Source organism: Myotis yumanensis, unplaced genomic scaffold (assembly GCF_028538775.1).
Source record: "Myotis yumanensis isolate MYYU_CA2020_CCGP unplaced genomic scaffold, mMyoYum1.0.hap1 SCAF_2, whole genome shotgun sequence".
NCBI lineage: Eukaryota > Metazoa > Chordata > Mammalia > Chiroptera > Vespertilionidae > Myotis > Myotis yumanensis.
Window position 1 is genome coordinate 187,355,503 of NW_027223753.1, and position 20,655 is coordinate 187,376,157.

The following is a 20,655-nucleotide window of genomic DNA, read 5'->3' on the forward strand; positions in this document are numbered from 1 at the left end:
AAATAATCCTGCCACAAAGTCAAGCCTTGTTGCACATGGCGGCCTTTGGAATCTTTGACGATTCTCCTACAATTCAGCCCAAGATACTACTGCATGATACAATTTCCTAATACATTTTTTAAATGCTATCAGGTCCCAATCTGGGATGGTTTGCAGGGTGGTAGGTACACGCAGTTTTATTTCTTATCTCTACTTTATTCATACCAATAATTACATTGCTGATTGTTTCCCAGATGGATCATGGATTGAACTGGCCCATGAGAATATTATTGACAGTTGAATAGTAATTCATTTGATTTATGGATTCACTGCAGATGAACCAAAGAAACAATACCACCCCCCCCCCATCTGTGAATAACAGATTTTAATGCGGGCCTATATTAACAATGGTCCTTCCCTATTTTATTTTCAAAGAAGAACGACCTAGCTGTGGGATTTTTTCTTCTTCTAAATTAGCAGGAATTCATGAAATTATTATTTGTTCACAGGTAATGAGTGTGTCTATGGCAGTTACCCTGACATTCCTTTGGAAGAAATGCCAGATGCAGATGGCGTAGCCAGCACACCCTCCCTCAATCTTCAAGAGCCATGCTCTCCAGCCACGTCCAGCGAAGCGTTCACGCCGAAGGAGGGCTCTCCTTACAAGGCCCCCATATACATCCCAGATGACATTCCCATTCCTGCTGAGTTTGAACTTCGAGAGTCAACTATGCCTGGAGCGGGACTAGGAATATGGACCAAAAGGAAGATTGAAGCAGGTGAAAAGTTTGGGCCTTATGTGGGAGAGCAGAGGTCCAACCTGAAAGACCCCAGTTATGGATGGGAGGTAAGAATATATTTTGTTATCACATGTATACACATTCAGCTGCGTGTAGAAGAGATTACTTTTTAAAATGTAACATAACATAAGCAAATTCCATTTGTTGCAAAAGTTCTTCAAATAGATCTTTAAAGTGAACCTCCCTTACAGTGTCGCCTCTTGATAGAAACAGAAGAGTTGTTTTAAAGGTATATAGAGTATGATAGAAAGGAACTCAACTAATGAATGGGCAAAGAATAGTACCAATGGAAAACATCCCAAATATCGTTTCCATAATTAATATTTGGAAACATTATATGGCCATTCAGATAGTATGTGGCATAAGAAAATGAACGTCATCATATGGTGTGTTTTTTTAATATTTGTTTTGATTTCAGAGAAGAAGGGAGAGAAAGAGAGAGATAGGAACATCAATGTTGAGAGAGAATCATTGATTGGCTGTCTCCTGACCAGGAATCCAACCATGACCTCCTGGTTCACAGGTCAATGCTCAAACTGAGCCATGCTGGCTGGGCCATATGACATGTTTATCATATTTTCTTTAGGGGATGCTTGGAAGATTGGAGAAACATTTGTTTTCTCCATTTTGTGGCTGACTTGATTTGGTTTTACAGGTTAATTTTGCTCTGTGTTCTTTTAATATATTTTGCCTCTCCTGATAACCCTGCTTTGATTCTACATGCTTCTAGAATGTGAGTGCTTTGCATTCTGTGATGATTCTTTATATTCAAATTGAAATGATTCATGAATAAAAAGGATAGCAAAAAACAATATGAAAATCAGTCCCTAGTTTCAGCTGTACTTTTCACAGAACCCCTCTGACAATATCTAACAATGAGCAGTTATGGTCTGATTATGAAAGCTAAGTAAATTATATTCCCATAGGACAGGTAACTAACTATGTCATTCTTCTGAGTTTATAATTTTGTACATACTCAGCAGATATATACTGAATATATACTTCCCGTTTATTTTTTATAACTTGAAAACTTTTGTGGTTAATTCATAGTATCATAATTTCTGGAAAATCTGAATATCTGGAAAACTTGTAGGCAATTTCTGTATTAGCAAGGAAGTGTTTTTTGGAGGTGTGATTAACCTTTGGTTTTACAGTATTTCAGTGAGACAGAAAGTGGATGAACTAGATTTATTTGGTGTGTTCTTTTAAATTCATGATCATTAGTAGATGATCTGGTCAGCTTTTTAAATGGAAATAAATATGCCAGGACTTAATTTTAAATAGTTGTCCTTTTGCTTTATGTATATCCCCTTGTGATACCTGTTCAAATGCTAAAATTACAATTTCTGTTCAAATTCTGAAGTGCCAAGAGTTAAGATCTGGATTTGGTAGGAGGACAAGGCAGAAATCCTTTCTTAGTTCTGTCCTTAGCTGCAGCTCTGGTAAAGTTGTAGTTTAGCTACATTGCTTTAGACACGTATATTGATAAGAGTTTTTTAAAAACTCACTGTAGCATTAACTGATATGTGAGTTGAATACATTTTAAACCAAATGCGTAGAACTTTACGTCATTATTGTTCTCCTTAAAATAATGTCTATAAACATTCTAATAATAAGTAACTGATTAAACTTTTATTACAAATCTTTAGAGTTAAACAGCAAGTGCAGTCCTGCTCTAGATTATCCAGAAGGCTTGGAGTAAAACAAAGCTTAATAGTGAAATTATTTTGCAATTACAGTGTTGGTAAATGCAGGGCCTTGCCTCTTTAGACAAGATACCTATGGGATAAAGGATGAACTTGGAGGAAATTCTTCATCTAGAGGAAATTTTATTTTATTTTATTTTATTTTTTAAAAAATATTTTATTGATTTTTTACAGAGAGGAAGGAAGAGAGATAGATAGTTAGAAACATCGATGGGAGAGAGACATCGATCAGCTGCCTCCTACACATCTCCCACTGGGGATGTGCCCGCAACCCAGGTACATGCCCTTGACCGGAATCGAACCTGGGACCTTTCAGTCCGTAGGCCGACGCTCTATCCACTGAGCCAAACCGGTTTTGGCAGGAAATTTTAAAATAATTATAATTATTTTCTCATTGGAGTAAAGTGTCTTCAATATATACATGGGCAAATATCTACTTCTAGAAATGTGGAATGATTCTTTTCCTTACGTCAAAACTGAGTAATGTTTTATTGTTTGGAATTCAAGATACCTCTAAAAGTAGTTTATGACTCGTTGGCTAAGATCACCCATTGCCTCCCTCTTCCTCAGGAATTCAGTTGTCAATTTAGTGGTTTTCTTCACCATTTTAATGGTTACTGTCACTTTTGAGAATGTGGATTTTCTACTCTAGTTGTATTATGAACAAAATGCTTTTTGGCAAACTTGTTATCCATGGAAGAAGCAGTGAAATTCTTGACTTTAGGGTTTTTGTTTTTTTGTTTTTTTAAATTTTACCCTAGTTAATACAAAATCCAATCCTGGTTACCAAGGGCACTTTTATAAAGGCATCTCACCCTACTCCTGAATGCTCATTTTTCCTTGTTCTTGAGTCATATTTGCCTTCAACTGTAGCTGATTTCCCTCCTATTTGGTTAGGCAGATAATTGTGATTAACTAGTATAACCTCTCTTTTGACACTCCTTCGATTTCAAAAATAAAGGACTTAGGCCAGGAAAAATAAACATGAACAGAGGAAATCCAGATTCAGCAAAAAATTATTGAGGACCTACTGTGTGTCAGATTCTGTACTAAATGTTTCCCTACAAGAATAAGTCTATTGGGACTGAACAAATCATGGCAATCTACACTCTAGTACTATCCTTGCTCTTTTCTTCCTACAAAGTTACCCCCCTTGTATATTTCCTGTATAATAAATTGCATTACCATATGTCCAGTTACTCAAGCAAAAAAATGGATCATCTTTGACTCTACTCTTTCCCATACGAAGCATGTCTGGTTCATAGTTCCCATATTTTATCAAGCCTTCATTCTTTGCACACATTGGTCTCCCCACCTGGTTGAAACCTCCTTTTCCTTCCCATTCTTAGAAGTTTCTACTTAGTCTTCAAGTTCTCTTCTTCTATAACACTATCCCTGACTTTTCTAGTCACAATTTAGTAATGCTTAAATGTTGTCCCACCATAATATCAGATAAACCCATATACTAAAGACCTTAAAGCATTGTACAGCATCCAAATTATTTGTCTAGCTTCCCTAACAGAATGAAGTATCTTTGAGAGTTTGCATAGTTTTATTCTTTAAGTGTAATGTCTTGATGGAGTTCACTCTGTGGTACTATCCAATGCTAACTACATTATCTGAAAAAACTAGACTGGATTAGTCAGCTCAGGTTGCTACAACAAAATACTATAGACTGAGTGGCTTAATCAACAGAATTTTATTTTCTCACAATTATGGAGGCTTGGGGAGTCCAAGATCAAGGTTCCAGATGATTTGGTTTCTGCTAAAGACTCTCTTTCTGGCTTAGAGATGGTTGCCTCCTTGCTATCTTCATATGGCCATTCCTAAGTACTGCATGCACACAAAAACACACACGGAGCGGGAGAGAGAGAGAGAGAGAGAGAGAGAGAGAGAGAGAGAGAGAGACCCACTTCTCTCTGGCTCCTCTTAGATCAGGACCCCATCAATATGACCTCCTTGATCCTTAATTACCACCTAAAGACCCTTTCTTAATATAGTCAGTCACAATGAGGGTTAGGGCTTTAACACAGGGGGTTGGGGAAGATTCAAACATTAGTCCATAACACAAACATTTAACAAGAAAATGAGTGGATGAATGAATGAATGAATGAATGAATATAGTAGTCAAGGAGTGGGGGCTGAGGTAGGTCTATGGAAAAGGCTAGAATCTCGATATTAGACATGGAGACTCATCTTAACTCAGCTGCTACTGTGTGATTGTAGGAAAATAACTTAAAATCAATTGATTCCTGCACTTTTATTTGACAAATGGGACAATAATAACTGTCACATATCATTAGTTGTTCTATAATTAAAATGAAGTAAAGAGATATGGTAGTCTTTTTTTAAAAAAAGTTTTTAAAAGAGAAAGCTCAAGGTTAATATTGCAATTAGGGGTCACCTTTTTGAACCCTATTTAAATAATGTTTAAAAAGTTAAATATATTTTCTCATAAAGGCACTTTTTGAAAGTCATTTAAGTTTATATTATAAAGAAATAGGATATTTTTGAAAATATGGCTTAGAGACCAAAATATACAGTTAAGGAAAATAAGGCATAGATATTGAAAATATCATATATGTGATTTCTTCAAAACTAATATTGATTTAATAAAGAGAAATTTTAAAAATAACTTGGCAATGATTGCCACCTTGCAATACATGTATGACACGTTTCTAACAAAAAGATCTTTAAAGACTAGGGAGCACTTGATTGTCTCTAGCATCTGAAAGTAATTACGTAGTGATAGAACACGTCTTAGGTTTAGAACAATAGATTTAGTTAGTGAATGATAATAAAAAATGTGTTGGTTAAAGTTGAGGGTTTTCCGGTATGTTTCCTGTGAAGATGACCATTATGTGATAATGTGGGAAGCGCCTGACAGAGCAGAGGGGAGCAGGATTCTGAAGTGAAAATTCTTGGGCTGAGATCTTCCTCAACATTCTCCCTGCTAGTTGAGTGATTTGGAAAAAAGTTACTTAATTTGCTATCCCTCAGCTTACTTCCATGTAACATGGTGATAATAATTGTACCTATCCAATTAGGGATATGATAAGGTAAAATGTGACATTGTGTGTTAAAAGCCTACCAAAGAACCTTCTTCCTGATAGAAGAGCTCAATACAGGTGAACAACAACAAAAACTTGGCTAAAATAAAGATCTGGCACAGGGTTATTAGAGAGGGCAAAGGCCAATTATATTTTATTTATTTATTTTTATAAATTTTATTTCTCTTTCTCCCATTTCTCATTTCCCCAAAATTCAATTATCTCCAGGATGGTCTAATTATGTGACTCTGGGTTTATTTGAAAAGGAAGCACTGGTTGTTTCTTAATTAACAATTAAAACAAGGATTCAGGAGAGATTCATAAATTTCTTTTTAAGCCAAAGGGTAATGTGAGTGGTGTATTTTTTTCAGAGTCTGAGATAGGTCATTGAAAAAACTGTGAAATTTTGTTTCTTTTGAATATTATCATTTAGCACATTTATCATTGGTCATTATAAAACTCTGCAGGTAGATGTAAGTCAATTGACAATGCACCTAGTATGTGCCAAACCCTCTATTTTATCCATCTTACCCAGAATTCCTCCAGATTATTTTGATCAGTTAAAATACCAGATATGAATTTAGCTTTTCTTTTCTTCCCCTCAAATACACACATATTCAGACACTGAAAAATAATGACATGAGTGGACAGTAAATTTCTCTTATGTTCTGTTAAATAGAAGGGAAGGACTAGTTGAAAGAGATTTTTACTGGAGTCAGAAGTTCGTTAAATAATTTTGATGCAGTGCTTTGACAATACATTATGTTTTAGCAATGAACTCTTGAAATGTGATATTATAGTAAAGGTGTGCTTCCCCATTTAAAAAGAAATAGTTCTCATGTTTGTAAGCTTGATTTTGAGTTCTGCAGTGATGCCTCACTTATTGGAACATGCAATCTATGTGTTAGCTGAAACAGGAATATTCATTAAAACAACAACAGCAGCATCGTAATTTCAAGAAACATAACAAGCTGGTTCAGAGTCAGCAGGCTGACCATCAAATAATATGTTTGGTAATCAAGAAAAATGGGTAATTTGGGATTTTAGAGATATGTACCAGATATCTTTGATGGCAGTATTGCCCCCCTACTTCTCCTTCGGTCTGCTTGGGCTAAAATGAATTTTACCTGTTTGTTGTTTTTTTTCCAGAGAAAAAGCATATATTCATTAATGAGAAAGCAAGTACCCTTGACCAATTTCATGTCCTTAGAGCTAGATAACTAAGAAGTGAGGACCTTTGTCTTAATAATTTTGAAATGAATTGATTCTAAGAGAGGAGAAGGCTACCATGTGTCAAAAAGGGTGTTTTTAATGGGTAATTAAGAAAGAGGAATGTAATCTAATACTAAATGTATATTACCATGAAACCTTACATTATAAAGTATGATGTTTTTGCAATATTATTAAAAGATGGAAAGTATAGTTTGGATATTCAATTTTTACTTTGTGAGAAGTTACAAACTGAGAAAATGTTAAGACATGAGGTTTAGTTCACATGACCCTGAACATGATCGTTATTGGGGCCCAAGAGGTTATAGATTCTCTTAGAATATAATGAAATCAAGAAAAGAGGATACAGTCTGTTTTATTCATCTTGTGCTTTCATCATACACTAGAGGCCTAGTGCATAAAATTCATGCACAGGTGGGGTCCCTAGGCCGGGCCAGCAATCAGGGCCTATTGGGGCTGTCTTGCCCACTCCCTGGGGGCCTGCTGGCTGCTGGATGGGGCCTGCTGGCCACCAGATGGGGCCTGCTGAAAGGGGGAGGGACCATGGGAGGTTGGCTGGCTGTGGGAGGTTGGCTGAGGGAGCACACTGGCCACCAGGGGGCAGTTCCTGCATGAGCGTCTGCCCCCTGGTGGTCAGTACACGTCATAGTGACCAGTTCCAGTCGTTCGGTGGTAATGGTCACTTAGGCTTTTATATATATAGATTATAGAAACAGAATCCCTGATTGTTGAAAGAAAATAGAAGTTTACTCTCCCGAAGTATCAGGAACTATGTCTAGTTTTGTCCTGGGCTCAAGAGAGACCCCACTTTTCTGAGAAGAGATCAGAAGTCCCCTTAACCCACCCACCTACATTCTTTCAACACCAGGGAGCTTGCTCAGCTTACACTTTCTTCCATGAAAGGTGCTGATGGAGAGTTCAGCATGTCAACTCTTCCTATTGCTGTTTTGACAACTTCTCGTACTTCCAAAGTGTTGTCAGTGAGGTAGGAAAGTCTGGTATTGAAAATTTGTAGAAGTTCCCCAAGTGTCAGGAGTCTTTTGTTTTACTCTGTCTGTCTTGGGGATCAACTAAAATTTTTGTGTGAGCCACTTACTTTTCAAAAGAATATTGGGTGATTTTCTTCCAATTAAGAACCCTCATCTAAATCGTTAGCATATCTCACAAAATGGACTAAAATGAGTTTTTTGTTATTATTTATTTGCTGCTATACTATACTTACATGGTTGTTGCTTCTCCCTTTAGTCACTAAATCAACAGTAAAACTAATGGGCTCAAAATTTAAAAAAATGTTCAGGAAAGATCCTTGTAACACAGACCTCACAATCGGTTCTAAGATTTGGTCTATCCAGGGGCAGAGGTTCATTATAATGCTTCATACTCTAGAATACTTAGTTGGGACCACAGCATAAAGATATTCTATTCTCTAAGCTTTTCGCTTGAGTGTAAGTTAGGAAGCAGTGGGAAGCAACGGGAAATAACTGATTCAAATCTGCCTTAGAATAAAAGAGTTGGTGCATGTTCTCTGTTCCCTAGTTTGTTCGGTGCAGCACTACGGAGAGAAGTTGTTCCAATAATGATAAGCAGGTAGTGTGGAGACATGCAGACACTGAGGTTATTTACACACTCTTTAATTTGAGCAATACATAAAAATTTTTATTAGTATAGCATCTTAGCTTCTCAGAGTTTATTTGCACTGACAGAATCATATAGTAATTGTGATAAAGTACTAATCCTGCCTAAGAATTTATAAAAATGAATTAGTATTTCAGTTAGAGGAACATTCAGTGAATAAATGCTAGCCTCATGTTTGCTCTGACTTTTCATGAAGTAACTGAAGCCGAAGATAGGTAAATATTGTATGCTTTTAAAGAACATTTTCTCCATGATAATTAGTAGGATTCTCAAGCCCCCCCCCCCCCCCGCCCCCGAAAAAGAAAACAATCACAAAAGCAGGAAGTGGTCAGCTATTATTATGACAAAGAATAAGATAAAGAGACATGCGCGCGCGCATGTGTGTAGCAAATAGATACCAACAGCTACCTTCTCATTTGTTATTCCTTTCATGTTGATATAACAAGATTTTAGTACAGCACAAGAAATTTGACAACAACTTTGTTATATAGAGACTTTTGCTTGTACTGATAGAAGGTGAGCAAACATTATACAGAAATAGCTTGCTTCACTTAGGACAGTGGTTCTCAACCTTCTGGCCCTTTAAATACAGTTCCTCATGTTGTGATCCAACCATAAAATTATTTTCGTTGCTACTTCATAACTGTAATTTTGCTACTGTTATGAATTGTAATGTAAATATCTGATATGCAGGATGGTCTTAGGCGACCCCTGTGAAAGGGTCCTTCGACCGACAAAGGGGTCACGACCCACAAGTTGAGAACCGCTGACTTAGGAGCTCACACCATAGCTGGGTCCATCAGAACTCCTATGACCAAAGGAGCATATCTCAGAGATATCTTCTCAGAGAGACATTCGTGACCAGGAATAAGACAAGCAAGGTCAAGAACACTTAAAAGTTTATTCTATGATTGTTGATCATGTCACTTGCTCCCAATATCTACTACTTCCAGATCCAATTATTAAGCATGTATCCCATCAGCTTTCAGACCAGACTTTTATTCCATCAGTCAAATGTTACCCAAGGCACAGGAAATAATTGCTTTGTGCTACTTAATCTAATCCTAGGAAGTCAGTTGTCGGCTGTCATCTGATATAGAAGCAGTATCTTCACAACCCACCCTGCACAACCTTACATGCACAGGCACACACACATGCACACACAAATACATATGCCTTTTTAAGTGTTTTTAATTGATCATTTTGGAATCTAAATTTTGGATTTTTGGATCTAAGCATTTTGGATGGTTCCTGATGCTTTCTCTATGTAACCCATTAAAGTTGGGTACCTTATGGTTCCACTTTGGCAGCCACTATAATATTTAAAAAAAATATTTTTATTGATTCCAGAGAGGAAAGAAGAGGAAGAGAGCAATAGAAACATCAATGATGAGAGAGAATCATTGATCAGCTGCCTCCTGCAGGCCGCATACTGGGGATCAAGCCCACAATCCGGGCATGTGCCCTGACTGGGAATTGAACCTGGGATCTCCTGGTTCATAGGTCAGTGCTCAATCACTGAGCTACACTGGCTGGGCTATAATACTTTTTTTTAAAGAAGGGCCAGTAATCCCTCCACCCCTTCAAAAAACCCCAAATAAATCATTTTTAGAAACATCAAAGGAGGATTCCATTTATAATGCCCTGCAAGACTTAAATCCTTTCATCCAATATATCTGTTATTCACTTCCTTACTCTTTTAATATCTTCCACACCCAGCAGGTGCTGCTCTTGAAGACTTTGCCCTCTCAAACACTCTCCTCACCTTTGTCTGTTGTAGTATTACTGGGTATAGATTGCTTAGCATCTGGATTTAGCTAATAAACAAGGATCCAGCTGTTGACCCAGAAGGAAGACTCCTTCCTCCCTGGGGGCATGATGGGGAGAAGATGATGATTACAGATAGCTCTGCTCTGAAATCTTCTCTCTTCTTCCTACCACACCTTCACGTAGAGAATTGTATAGGAGATATGCATATATTTTCTATGATTTATTTTCTGTGACTATATTTATTTTCTATTTATTTTCTGTGACTATTGGCCAGTCAGCTCCTGTCACTGATCCGCGGGATGTGGGCACCTTTGTGCCTCCTACCAACTGACAGTGGTATTTTCCTCTGACACTGCAGCTGACCTCCCAGGCTGCCCTGCCCAGGTGTGCTTGGCATGGCACAGCAACTTCAGTTGGTTGGCAGCCACAGGTGTGGATGATTTGTTTTTTTGTGTGTTTTTTTCCTTCTTCATTTGTTTAGATTCTTGCAGTAGGAATTCAGCAGGTGTGTGATGCCAGCAGAGAATCTCCACCCTGGCATAGAGGCCAGCTGCCCTCAGAAAACATGTTCTTGTTGGTCTCATAACACTGTCAGCTTAAATCGCCATTTTCCTGGAAACCTCCCCCAAGGGCAAGACTCTGCCTAACCAATGAGTTAGGGTAAGTTCATCTCAAGAGATGAGCATGAAGAGTCTCCTTATTTGAACCTAATCTACACATTGGAGCAGGTTACCTGGCTCTTCCCTCATGCTTTCTTTTGTTTTGTTTTGTTTTTCCTTCTGTTTTCTTTCTAACTTGAGCTGGTATCATTCCAATTACAGGGTTATAGGAAATCCCGGACTTGGTATCCAAAGAGACATAAACCATGCTAGGATGCTGTTGACATATTAATTTATGCTCATTTGATTGAGACTAAGCAGTAGGAGCACAGATGGAGAGCAGTTCTGTGTTCTTCCATCTCCCTGCAATCTCAGGGAGCTACTGATCCTGGGACCTAGTCAGTTCAAGGGCAAGGTGATATTGGAGGTCACTCCTGGTCTAGTCTTACGTGAAGGGGCTGGAGAAGGTTAACTTTGATAATGCTGTCTGAGGAAGCCAGATGATCTAGAGAAGGAGGTGACCAAGAGCCAAGATGGCTGTTAGTCTAGGTCAGCAGTGTGGGCCAGAGCCCCCAAACCTTTCCCTCTCCTCACTCTCCTTATTAATTTAGCCAAGCACTTGTACTATGACTTCTTTTAGCTAGATCATGATATCTAAAGAAATAAATACACTCACCTTAGATTATTCAGTCTTCTTCCTTTGTCGCAGACCCTTCCCTGGTTTTTCTCTTCAGAGTCAAACTTGGAGTTTATTGGATGTTGGTTTTATTTGCATACACATAAAACAAGTGGGGTGGGGGAGAGGACTGGGAGTCCTCACAGTTCTTGCCCTCTGGGCCCTGTACCTCTATGAATATAGGTGTTGGTCATCTAGTCCCTGTAGGTGACACAAATGCACCACAATGCAGTGGTGACACGTGTCTGAGGAGCATTTGTCTGGAAGGACAGCAAATGGGATCTGTAAATCATACTTGGGGAGAAGGGGTGACACGTGCGAGTACCAGATAGTGATTAGACTAGGCTTTCATCCTGCATCTTAACCTTTTATAATGCAGATATTTATGTTAACATACATTTGATCTGAGGGCACTAGCTGAAGAGAACTGATTGTAATAATCCAGAGAAGTAAACATTAAACATCATATGAACCATTAAGGTCAGTTTTATAGCTGTTATCCTTTGTACTGACATTTTATATGTTTGTCTTCAGTTATTGCTAATATATTATTTTAATCATAGCATCTCTTGAGAATCTAGTTCTTCAATAATAACAAAGAAGTAAGATAAAAACCCTTTCATTTGAGCTCCTGGATTGAGAGTGGCCAGTCATATGCCCAGTGTTTGATTAGAACTTACTTTATATCCAAGTTACTGGCCCCCTTAAGAGACGAAGGAGGATTAAAAATAGCTCTGTTGCCCAGTGGGTGATTCTCAAAAAGAAAAAGAATTATCATTGTGTTTAATAAGAGAACTGACAAGCAATCATAATTCTTTCCATTAAGTAAATATGTTAGAGAAATTTATTATGAAATGACACATTATGCAAGCCAGGAATCAAAGATGACATCCTTGCATTAAATACGGTAGATGCCATTAAGGAAAACAGTCAATATGTCACCAAGCCATGGCCTGTAAAAATTAAATTGATTTGGTAAATGTAAGTAAGATAGATCTGTTTGCTTTCATCATCAATTTTGAGTGGGTGAACAGGTGATGTCACCAACCTGGGAGCGATAAAGATGCAGGACCATCTGGAAAGGCAGGTGATGAATGGGCAACTGCTTTTGGATAGTGACAGTGCGGTGGTACTTTGTCACTTGGGATGCAGTACTTAATAACTTTTCAATACCATCATAATAAATTTCACTGCCTTATTAATATAGAAATGGTGAGTTATTACCATGATGGTGAGTGTAAATAACTGGAGATGCAGCCTTCAAGAGCTGATTGTTTGGGCATGTTTCTTTAAGCAACACAGTTGACTCGTGATAATCAACCTATGTCTCTACCAGTAGAGTTTATTGCACTTGTCAAAGGAAAAAGTAGTATTATTCAAAATTATATGAAGTAGTAATAAACAAGTTTAATATATTATAAGACTTTTCCTGTAAGTTTTCAAACATGAGGCAGTAAATCATTTTTAATAATGTCTTTTCATGTAAAATAATGTCCTTATGCAGTAATAATGTCTTTTCTTAACTATTAACAAAACAGTCGACTCCTTTGTATGTGTTTTAAAGGGTTATTTTTATTTGTACTTTTCAATCATTGGAAAACTGCAGAATGAAATCCTTTTGCAAATAAAGAGCTAAGGCAGGAACCTTAGAACGTTTCATTAACAAGCTCGAAAGTTGCTGAGTCCGGGCCATGTCACACGTTTCCATTTTAATTGAACAGATGTACTTAAGGGTAAACCACAGCAAACGAAATACAGACAAAATTATAAACACGTGTCACTAAGAAGTAGGCAGGAAAGAGCCCCTGATGAGCATCTGTGTGTATTTTATGAAGCCAAAGACCGCCACTTCATATGTTCGTCGCTGATGTCTCCAGTTTAATGAGGAGACACCAAATATGTAGATAGGTGTAAGTTGAAGATGAATTACTAGATCAATCACTTAGCACCGTTCCGGGTGTCTGTGGCTGTGCAGTGGGAAAATAATTAGATCTGGGATGCTGTTCGTATTTCCATACTGGTGTCCCGTTGTCTGCGATGGAATATGGAAAACTTCCTCTTTCATGTCACTGTGGTCTTTATGTTGTTTCTTGGCCAGGCTGACTTTTAATTCTGACATTGTCTTTCAGGCTGTAGTGTGCCAGCCTCTTAAATGAAATGCCTCTCCGCCATTTCTATTACTGCTGAAAAGAGAGCCAGCAGTCTATTAACAGGCAATAAAGTTCAGGAAGCCCAGGACTCATTTCTTGGGTCAGAGGTGAAAATTGCATACAAAATGAAACAAAGGTGTGCCTTGATCGCTCAAGAAGCAGCTCCAGAAAGAACACACGTGTTGTTAGCTAGAAGTCTCCCACTTAAAGGAAAAGGAATAATCGTACAAATGTTGGCGGATGGAGCTAAGTACTCAGTTGAGAGAAATTATATCAATCTGACAAATATAGCCTTTACAGGAGATAAAGTCTCTAATGACCTTAAATGCATATATTTATCATTTAATTCAACAAGCCAGTTCCCTTGGGCTTTTGACCAATGATATTTCCCCTATAGTTTAGAATTTTTCTTTTTTTTTTTTTTACTAGCTCAGAGAATAATGGCCATTTGTCAGAGGGTTCCAAAGCTAAGCACAGTTGGAAGCAAAGAACAGGGGAGAGAAAAAAAAGAAGGCTAATAGAGTCTTTCCACCTCAGAGAATATTAATACCAAGTTTAATTGATGCAAGAGCTGCAATAGTTGGTGGCTGAACAGTAGGTGGCAGACATTGTAGTGAAGAAATGGGGAAATTTTAATCTCAGCTATTTTCATCTGATTTCATTAACTTCCAAATATATCAGCAGTGTGCACAGCACATGAATTTGCAAAAAAATAAGAACACTACATAGTTATGAAATGTGCTAGTTGAACATGGAGGAATCAAAAGGATCCTTCAAAACAGAAGCAAAAAGTCTAACATTTCATCAGGTAACGTGTATGAAACAGGAAAGCCCAAAGAATAAAGGGGCCCTTGTGCGCAGTGGGCTTTTCCTCACTGTTTTTCTTGGTCTTGACGTGATGAAGTGTATGGGTGATACGCACGAAGCACCGTGACTCCTGTATCTCCCTTTGTGAGATTGTCCATGCCTTTGTCCGTGCTGTCAGTCAGTTGTTCTTTCTCTTGGGCAGCCACATTGGTAACCACAGGATCTACTTGCAAATAGATTTCTGTAAAACCATATTATCCTCCAGCCCTTTACTCCTTCCCCCCACCCCCTTTCCTCAACAATCTGGCCATTCATGTGGCATGGCTCCCTTGTTTGCTTCTTTGTCAGATGTCTAGTGGTTTTTGTTTCAGGGAGGCCAAGGGAGACAGTGGAAGGAACACTGATCTGGGTACCAGGAACCTTGACTTCTTGCCCCAGCTCCGACTTAGGACCTTGGAAAAGTCACCTGGCTTTGTCCTCTGAAGTCTCCTTGAGGTCTATTCTAGCTCTGACTTTCTGAGTCTTTGAATTCTGTTTCAGGCACCCACTCTTTACTTCTTTTTATCCTTGTGGACATGCTCTACATGGTCATGATTTTAGAGATTTTATTTATATCAGGGCCATGTTTTGCTCTTTGTGCCTGGGAAGGATACAAATTAACTTAAAGTAGAGAATGGATGCTTATTTTACAAGTTATCTTGTATTAAACTTGTATAATTATCTTTTGTAAACCTAAAATCAAAGCACCTTTGATATGAATATCTTTATAGCTTTCTTATTTCAGCAGAGAAGGCAGCTTAAGACCAAAGCTTTGTTTTGGAAGGGAAGTAAGTTGGTTAGAGAGAGGATTCTATTCCTACCCATCCCTGAAAAGATGCAGGCATCCATTTTATTTTGTTCCTTGGGTATGACTTAGTTCAGCCTCAACTGTACTGAGACATTAAGGCAACATTCAAAGGTTCCATTTGGTTCTCTCAAATATACACGGGTGTCATGGGCCCTTGTCCAGTCCTCCACCCCCTACCGCTCTCCCTCCTCCTTCTTCTTCTCTTTCTTCATCTTCTTCATCATCTTTATATTCTTCTTCAATAAAAGAGCCAGCATATCATATGGGCTGAGGAGACTGGGTTTAGAGACAAATGGCCTTGGTCCAAATTTTCTATCACTTACTAGCTTTGTGACTTTGAATAAGTACTTAACCACTTTTTGTCTCAGTTACCTCATCTGTAAAATGGTAGTAACAATAGGATCTGCCTCATAGGATTAATGTGAAGATTACTTTGTAAAGTAATGTCAAGTGTTAGAGCAGGGCTTGGCATGACATAGTAATCACTTCAAAGCACACTAATTTTTGTAATTATCATCACCACCATTATTCTAAAGATGAGGTACCATCATTCCAAAGTCGGGGGTTCTTTTTGCATCATATTTCTGGGGGAAGGATTGGTGAATTCAGTCTTTGGGTTGGCAGAGTCATCACATTGCAGAATTAAACATCGTCCCTTGTCTAAGTGGTGCTGGCAAGTGGCCTTCCCTAGAACCAACCGATTCGGAATGCCGATGGATGTTTAAATGGTTCTTTTACTGAGTACCCTGGTAAGCATTTCTAAACAGTGCAGGGGAGGAGGACAAGGGGTCTTGACTTTGTGCTTAGTGAACTTAGTCTCATATAGCATGGTAGGGTGAGATTGAGAGAGGTAGGAGCTAACGCGTAAGTCTTCGAAAAGTGTACCTCCTCAGGCCTAACTCTCTTGATGCATTCATCCTTTGGAGAGCTCTCTCTCCTTTTTACTCTTATTTATCTTTCTTGGTTCCAACACTCCTGTGTGTTGTAAACTATGCCCCCGGGGCTTCAGCCAGATAACAATAGGCCTGGTTTTCTCTAGCAGGGTCAAGTGTGAGCTGGTCTGTGGAGTTTGGGAGGACAGGTGTGCAATTATTCCAGTTCATGCTCTTCTTCAGTAAGGGCCGTGGTGGTATTCTTTTTGAATAACCTAAGAAAAAATGCAAATCATGACAGCAAGTTTGCTTCCTAAAGCAGCAACATCTAATCTTACGTGAGGACAGCACACTCTGCCTATTGACAAACGTTGACCTTGTTCCATGTGAAATAACAGCCCTGGCCAGCTGGTAAATTTGCTTTCTTCCTGGGCTCTACTCCATCAGTGGAACTCCCCATTAAGTGAGAATGGCTCAGAACCATTGAGAATAGTATCATAACTAAATGTATTGTGATTAAATGTATGAGTCTTTCAGATAAGTGGAAATACATATCCTAATGTTTTCGTACATTGCCATTTATTTATTCTTACATTTTTCTTATATTGTGTATCTGGTGGGTCAGTGGGTCCTGAGATTTTTCTGAAAAGAAATTTGGGGTTTCATGCATCAGGTTCTGTAGAAGACCCATTATGACTTCTCACATGTCCACCATTACCTTTGGTCATTTTGAATACAAAAATTATCAAAAGGGGTTTTTTTTTTGCTTTTTTTTTTTTTTACCCACAAAGAAATACTAAAATATGTGCTATTAGAAACTGAGGGTAAGCTCTCTAATCATGGGATAGTAGAAGGAGGGTACCTGAATAATTTGGTTGAGGATTGTGGCTGAAAGTAACAGTAGACTGAAAGTCAAGTTGCCTGAGAGTGGTTAGTAACTTCTTGAAGGAAGAGCTTGGTGGGTTGGACAAGTGGTAGTGAGTCTCTGCTTCTCTGAGGCACAGTTATCTTCCCCTCTCAGTTCTCCTGACCATTACGATATAATGTGTATACCTTCTAAATTCTGCAGCATGGGCTAAACAGTCACAAAATTGCCACGTGCTAATGATTCTTTATTTAAACAAACTCTGTTATATCCTAGAATCTCTCCTTGTGTGGGGGCCTCCATTGAGAACAATCTAGATTTAGTAATGCATTTGATTGGAAGGTTTAATAAGAATGTAGGACTTTGCTTTCTTTTCTAACTTCAAAAAGGAAATAATCTCAAGAAAGCCAGATGTGATTATGATTTTAACAAGAGAATTTTCACTTTCCTTGTACCTGCCAAAGTATGGAAATTCTCCTTTGAACATGTTAATTCTATAAGAATATTGTCAGCAATACAAAGGTTGAAGAATAGTTGAGTTGGCCAATAGATGAGCCTGGCTCAAAAATATGGAAAGCACTTGATGAAATCATGAATTGTTATGATTTAAATTACAGAGCTCCACATGGGTCCCTAAATGTTGACCTGTCAGGAACATTATGAAGGGTATTATGGTGAGGAGGTATATAATGTCACTTGGTGAGCTTGACTCAGAAGTGTTCATTTGAAGTTTGATTCCTTATTCAACTACCATAACTGATTGATCAAGATATGGATCTCCAATTGACTTTAGTTTCTGCTCTGCAAATCTTCCATGAACCTCCTTGAGAGCGTAAGATGTAAGTTGTAAAGTATGATTGAAGCATTTTGGTTTCTCTGTATAGTCCAGCTAAGTGCTCAGAACATTAATCCCCAATTACAATCCTCCAAGTAGTGTTGAGAAGGGAAAAGAAAGTTATTTTGCCTTCATTTCTATGGGGTAGGATGAAGGTGATGTAACCAGGTAAGGTGATACTTAAAATATTAGGACTTTTAAGGCAAGGAGGACAGACTTGTGATGTGACATATGATATGCATATAGATTAATGTGATTTTTAAAACCGAATTCTGGTAGACTAGATTTAATGTGGATATAGATTAATGTGATTTTTAAAACTGAATTCTGGTAGACTAGATTTAGGGAGCTGGAGGATTAGTTAATTCAAATTGAGAAAAAGTGATTAAAAAGAAGCACTGATTGCCACAATAAAGTGTTAGAATTCATTACACAAGATGGGAGAGGCTGAACACATAGTATAATTGTGGTGGTTTTCCGCCATCAGCTGCCCCTCATCAAGACTCTGTCAGCTGTGAATTTATCTGTCATCATTTGAAAACCACTTATGTTTTCAGCTTTGCTATAACTTTTATAAGTTTATTCTAGTGTCATGGAAAACTTTATATGTATTTACTCTCTTAATTTTTGTCTAGAATCCAAATAGTTCCTCCCTATGAGAGCCCTGAGCTGCGGAGTTTAGGAAGGACAGAAATACTGCCTTTGGAGAGTTATCCTTTTATCTTCTTGTCCTTTGGCTCGCAACCCTTCCACAGTCTTGGTCTTCTGTTCAATAAAAAGAAAAGGTGTTTTTCCCTGGCTCTAAACAAAGCATAGACTCCTTGAAGTAATAAGCTAGATCTCGCTACAGTGTCTAAAACAGGACCACTCATAGCCTGGTTACAGAAATGTCAGAAGAAAATTATGTAGTAATCAAAACTGGTCCATCTAACTTTTAAAAAAATGAGTGACCCTGTATGTTCAGGAAGAATGGAAACCCTATTTAATATAAGTCCTTTGGTCATTGAGATGTGTCAGAAACCTTGCCCTTTATTCTGAAGTGCCATTGTGTTAGCGTTGAAATGTTAAAAATAATAAACAGCTGACATTTTAGGCACAGACTAAACATCAAGCAAATGACATTACATCGAAGCTCTTGAGAGAGTTACAAGATGACGAGATGCCAAAGGAAGAAAAGTGGGAAATAGTCACAACATCTATTCACAGCAGAGGAATCCTTAGTGTGAGCGCCATTTACCCAATTTTTACATTAGGGAGGTTCTGCTTGTATGGAAAATTGTTTTTTCCATTTGAATTTATATGAAGCACTAGGAAGGGCAGAAGATAACACATGGTTTCAAAAGTCATTCCTATTTTTGCTCTTTACTTACTAACATATTAATTCCACAAGCACGTACTGTTTGTCCACCACACGTCTTGGCAAAACACCACAGTGACTAATGACAACTTTCTCTTCCTCCCCCTTTTCCTTTCCTTTCTTCCTCTTTCCCTCTTTATTTTCTCATTATTTTATATGTTCTTACCCTTAGCCAAATGTCTATACAATTCTCTTTGCCTTGTAGTTTTGGTTAAATTAATTGGGAATCCATCTAATATGTGTCACCTTCCTTCTGAACAAATATTCACCATCTGGGGGGCAGTCATTTCGAGGGTGCAGGTGGAAGCACACCTGTAGTTAGTCACTTACAAGGGCATTTGTCTAAACCTGAAATCATTTGCAGGTGTGAAGCATGTGCTTATGAAAAAAGGGAAATAGTATTTGAGGGCCAGAAGAAAACTTGCCTCTGAATTTAATATTTTTTTAACTTCTCTATCTCTTGGTTACTTGGAGAATAGATGCCCATCATTTTAATTTAATGTCCTGAATGACTGTAAGGAGGAGAGAGAAATGCAGCTTTGGCTGTTTTATGTGCTTCATAAAAACATTCTCATTGGCTCTGAGGATCCATTTATATTTACACTTTACAGAAACATTGCTGTAAAGTTTTCTAGTTTTGAGGACAAAATTGCTCATTAAATAGGAGACATAGAGTGTTTTAATGAATTTTAGCCCAATTTTAAGGCAATTTTCATGTGGCTATTAACTTTCCCAGTGTTCCTCATGCAGAGCAAACTTATCTAAACTATTTGATGATTGAAAGTAAGTATCAGTAAACTTTTTTACACGTTTTCATGAAAGCATATTAGCCATATTTTTTCATGTAGCCCGGCATGTAAAATAGAAACAGTGAGAAAGTCAGCAACCAGGATCCCAATGCTCTGTCAACATCAGATTTGGCAGATTTTGAAAATTCTGTGATAATTTTTCTCCTTATGTGACACTACTCTTGTTCATTCTTCAAAACCATTCGCCTTAGCGTGGGGAATTATAGATAATTTGATGCAACAGGTTTAAGTTACCATTTTCATAGTGAAAAGAATAGCTTAGCATGATCCCGATTTTCCTTGGTTTCCTCCCATTCTCGAAAGAAGCAGAGGTATTCACATTTCTTTGTCTAACAGTTTTATAATGTCTTAAGAGATTAACAGTGAGCATGAATGAGGGCCTACGGATTAGACAACAAAAAGCCTGGGACGTCCACTACCTTACTTGCAAATTTCACGTTTTCCAGCATTGCTGAGTGAGTATAGAAACTAAGAAAAGATAATAAGTACCAGAGTCTCAAAAGTGTTTAGTGATTCAAAAAATTCAGATGACATGTCAGAACTGACAGACTGATGGACCGCCTGTGGCAGGGCCCACTTTTTTGTCTTATGTTAAGCTCTCATACTGAGTGAATGCAGATGTTATCACGGTACCCCAGACAGACAGTCAGTGAAATGTGACAAGCTGT

The 20,655-nt window shown here is 38.0% G+C and overlaps 1 protein-coding gene across 6 annotated transcripts in view; it reads left to right on the plus strand.

Annotated features, from left to right (window-relative positions):
- The window catches only part of MECOM (MDS1 and EVI1 complex locus), a 578,899-nt gene that overhangs the window by 285,394 nt on the left and 272,850 nt on the right, over window positions 1-20,655 (plus strand). For all 6 annotated transcript variants that reach the window (XM_070406852.1, XM_070406847.1, XM_070406849.1 and 3 more), the window contains exon 2: window positions 489-826. In XM_070406852.1, coding sequence (XP_070262953.1) covers window positions 489-826 — 338 coding nt within the window. The remainder of the gene's footprint in view (window positions 1-488; window positions 827-20,655) is intronic.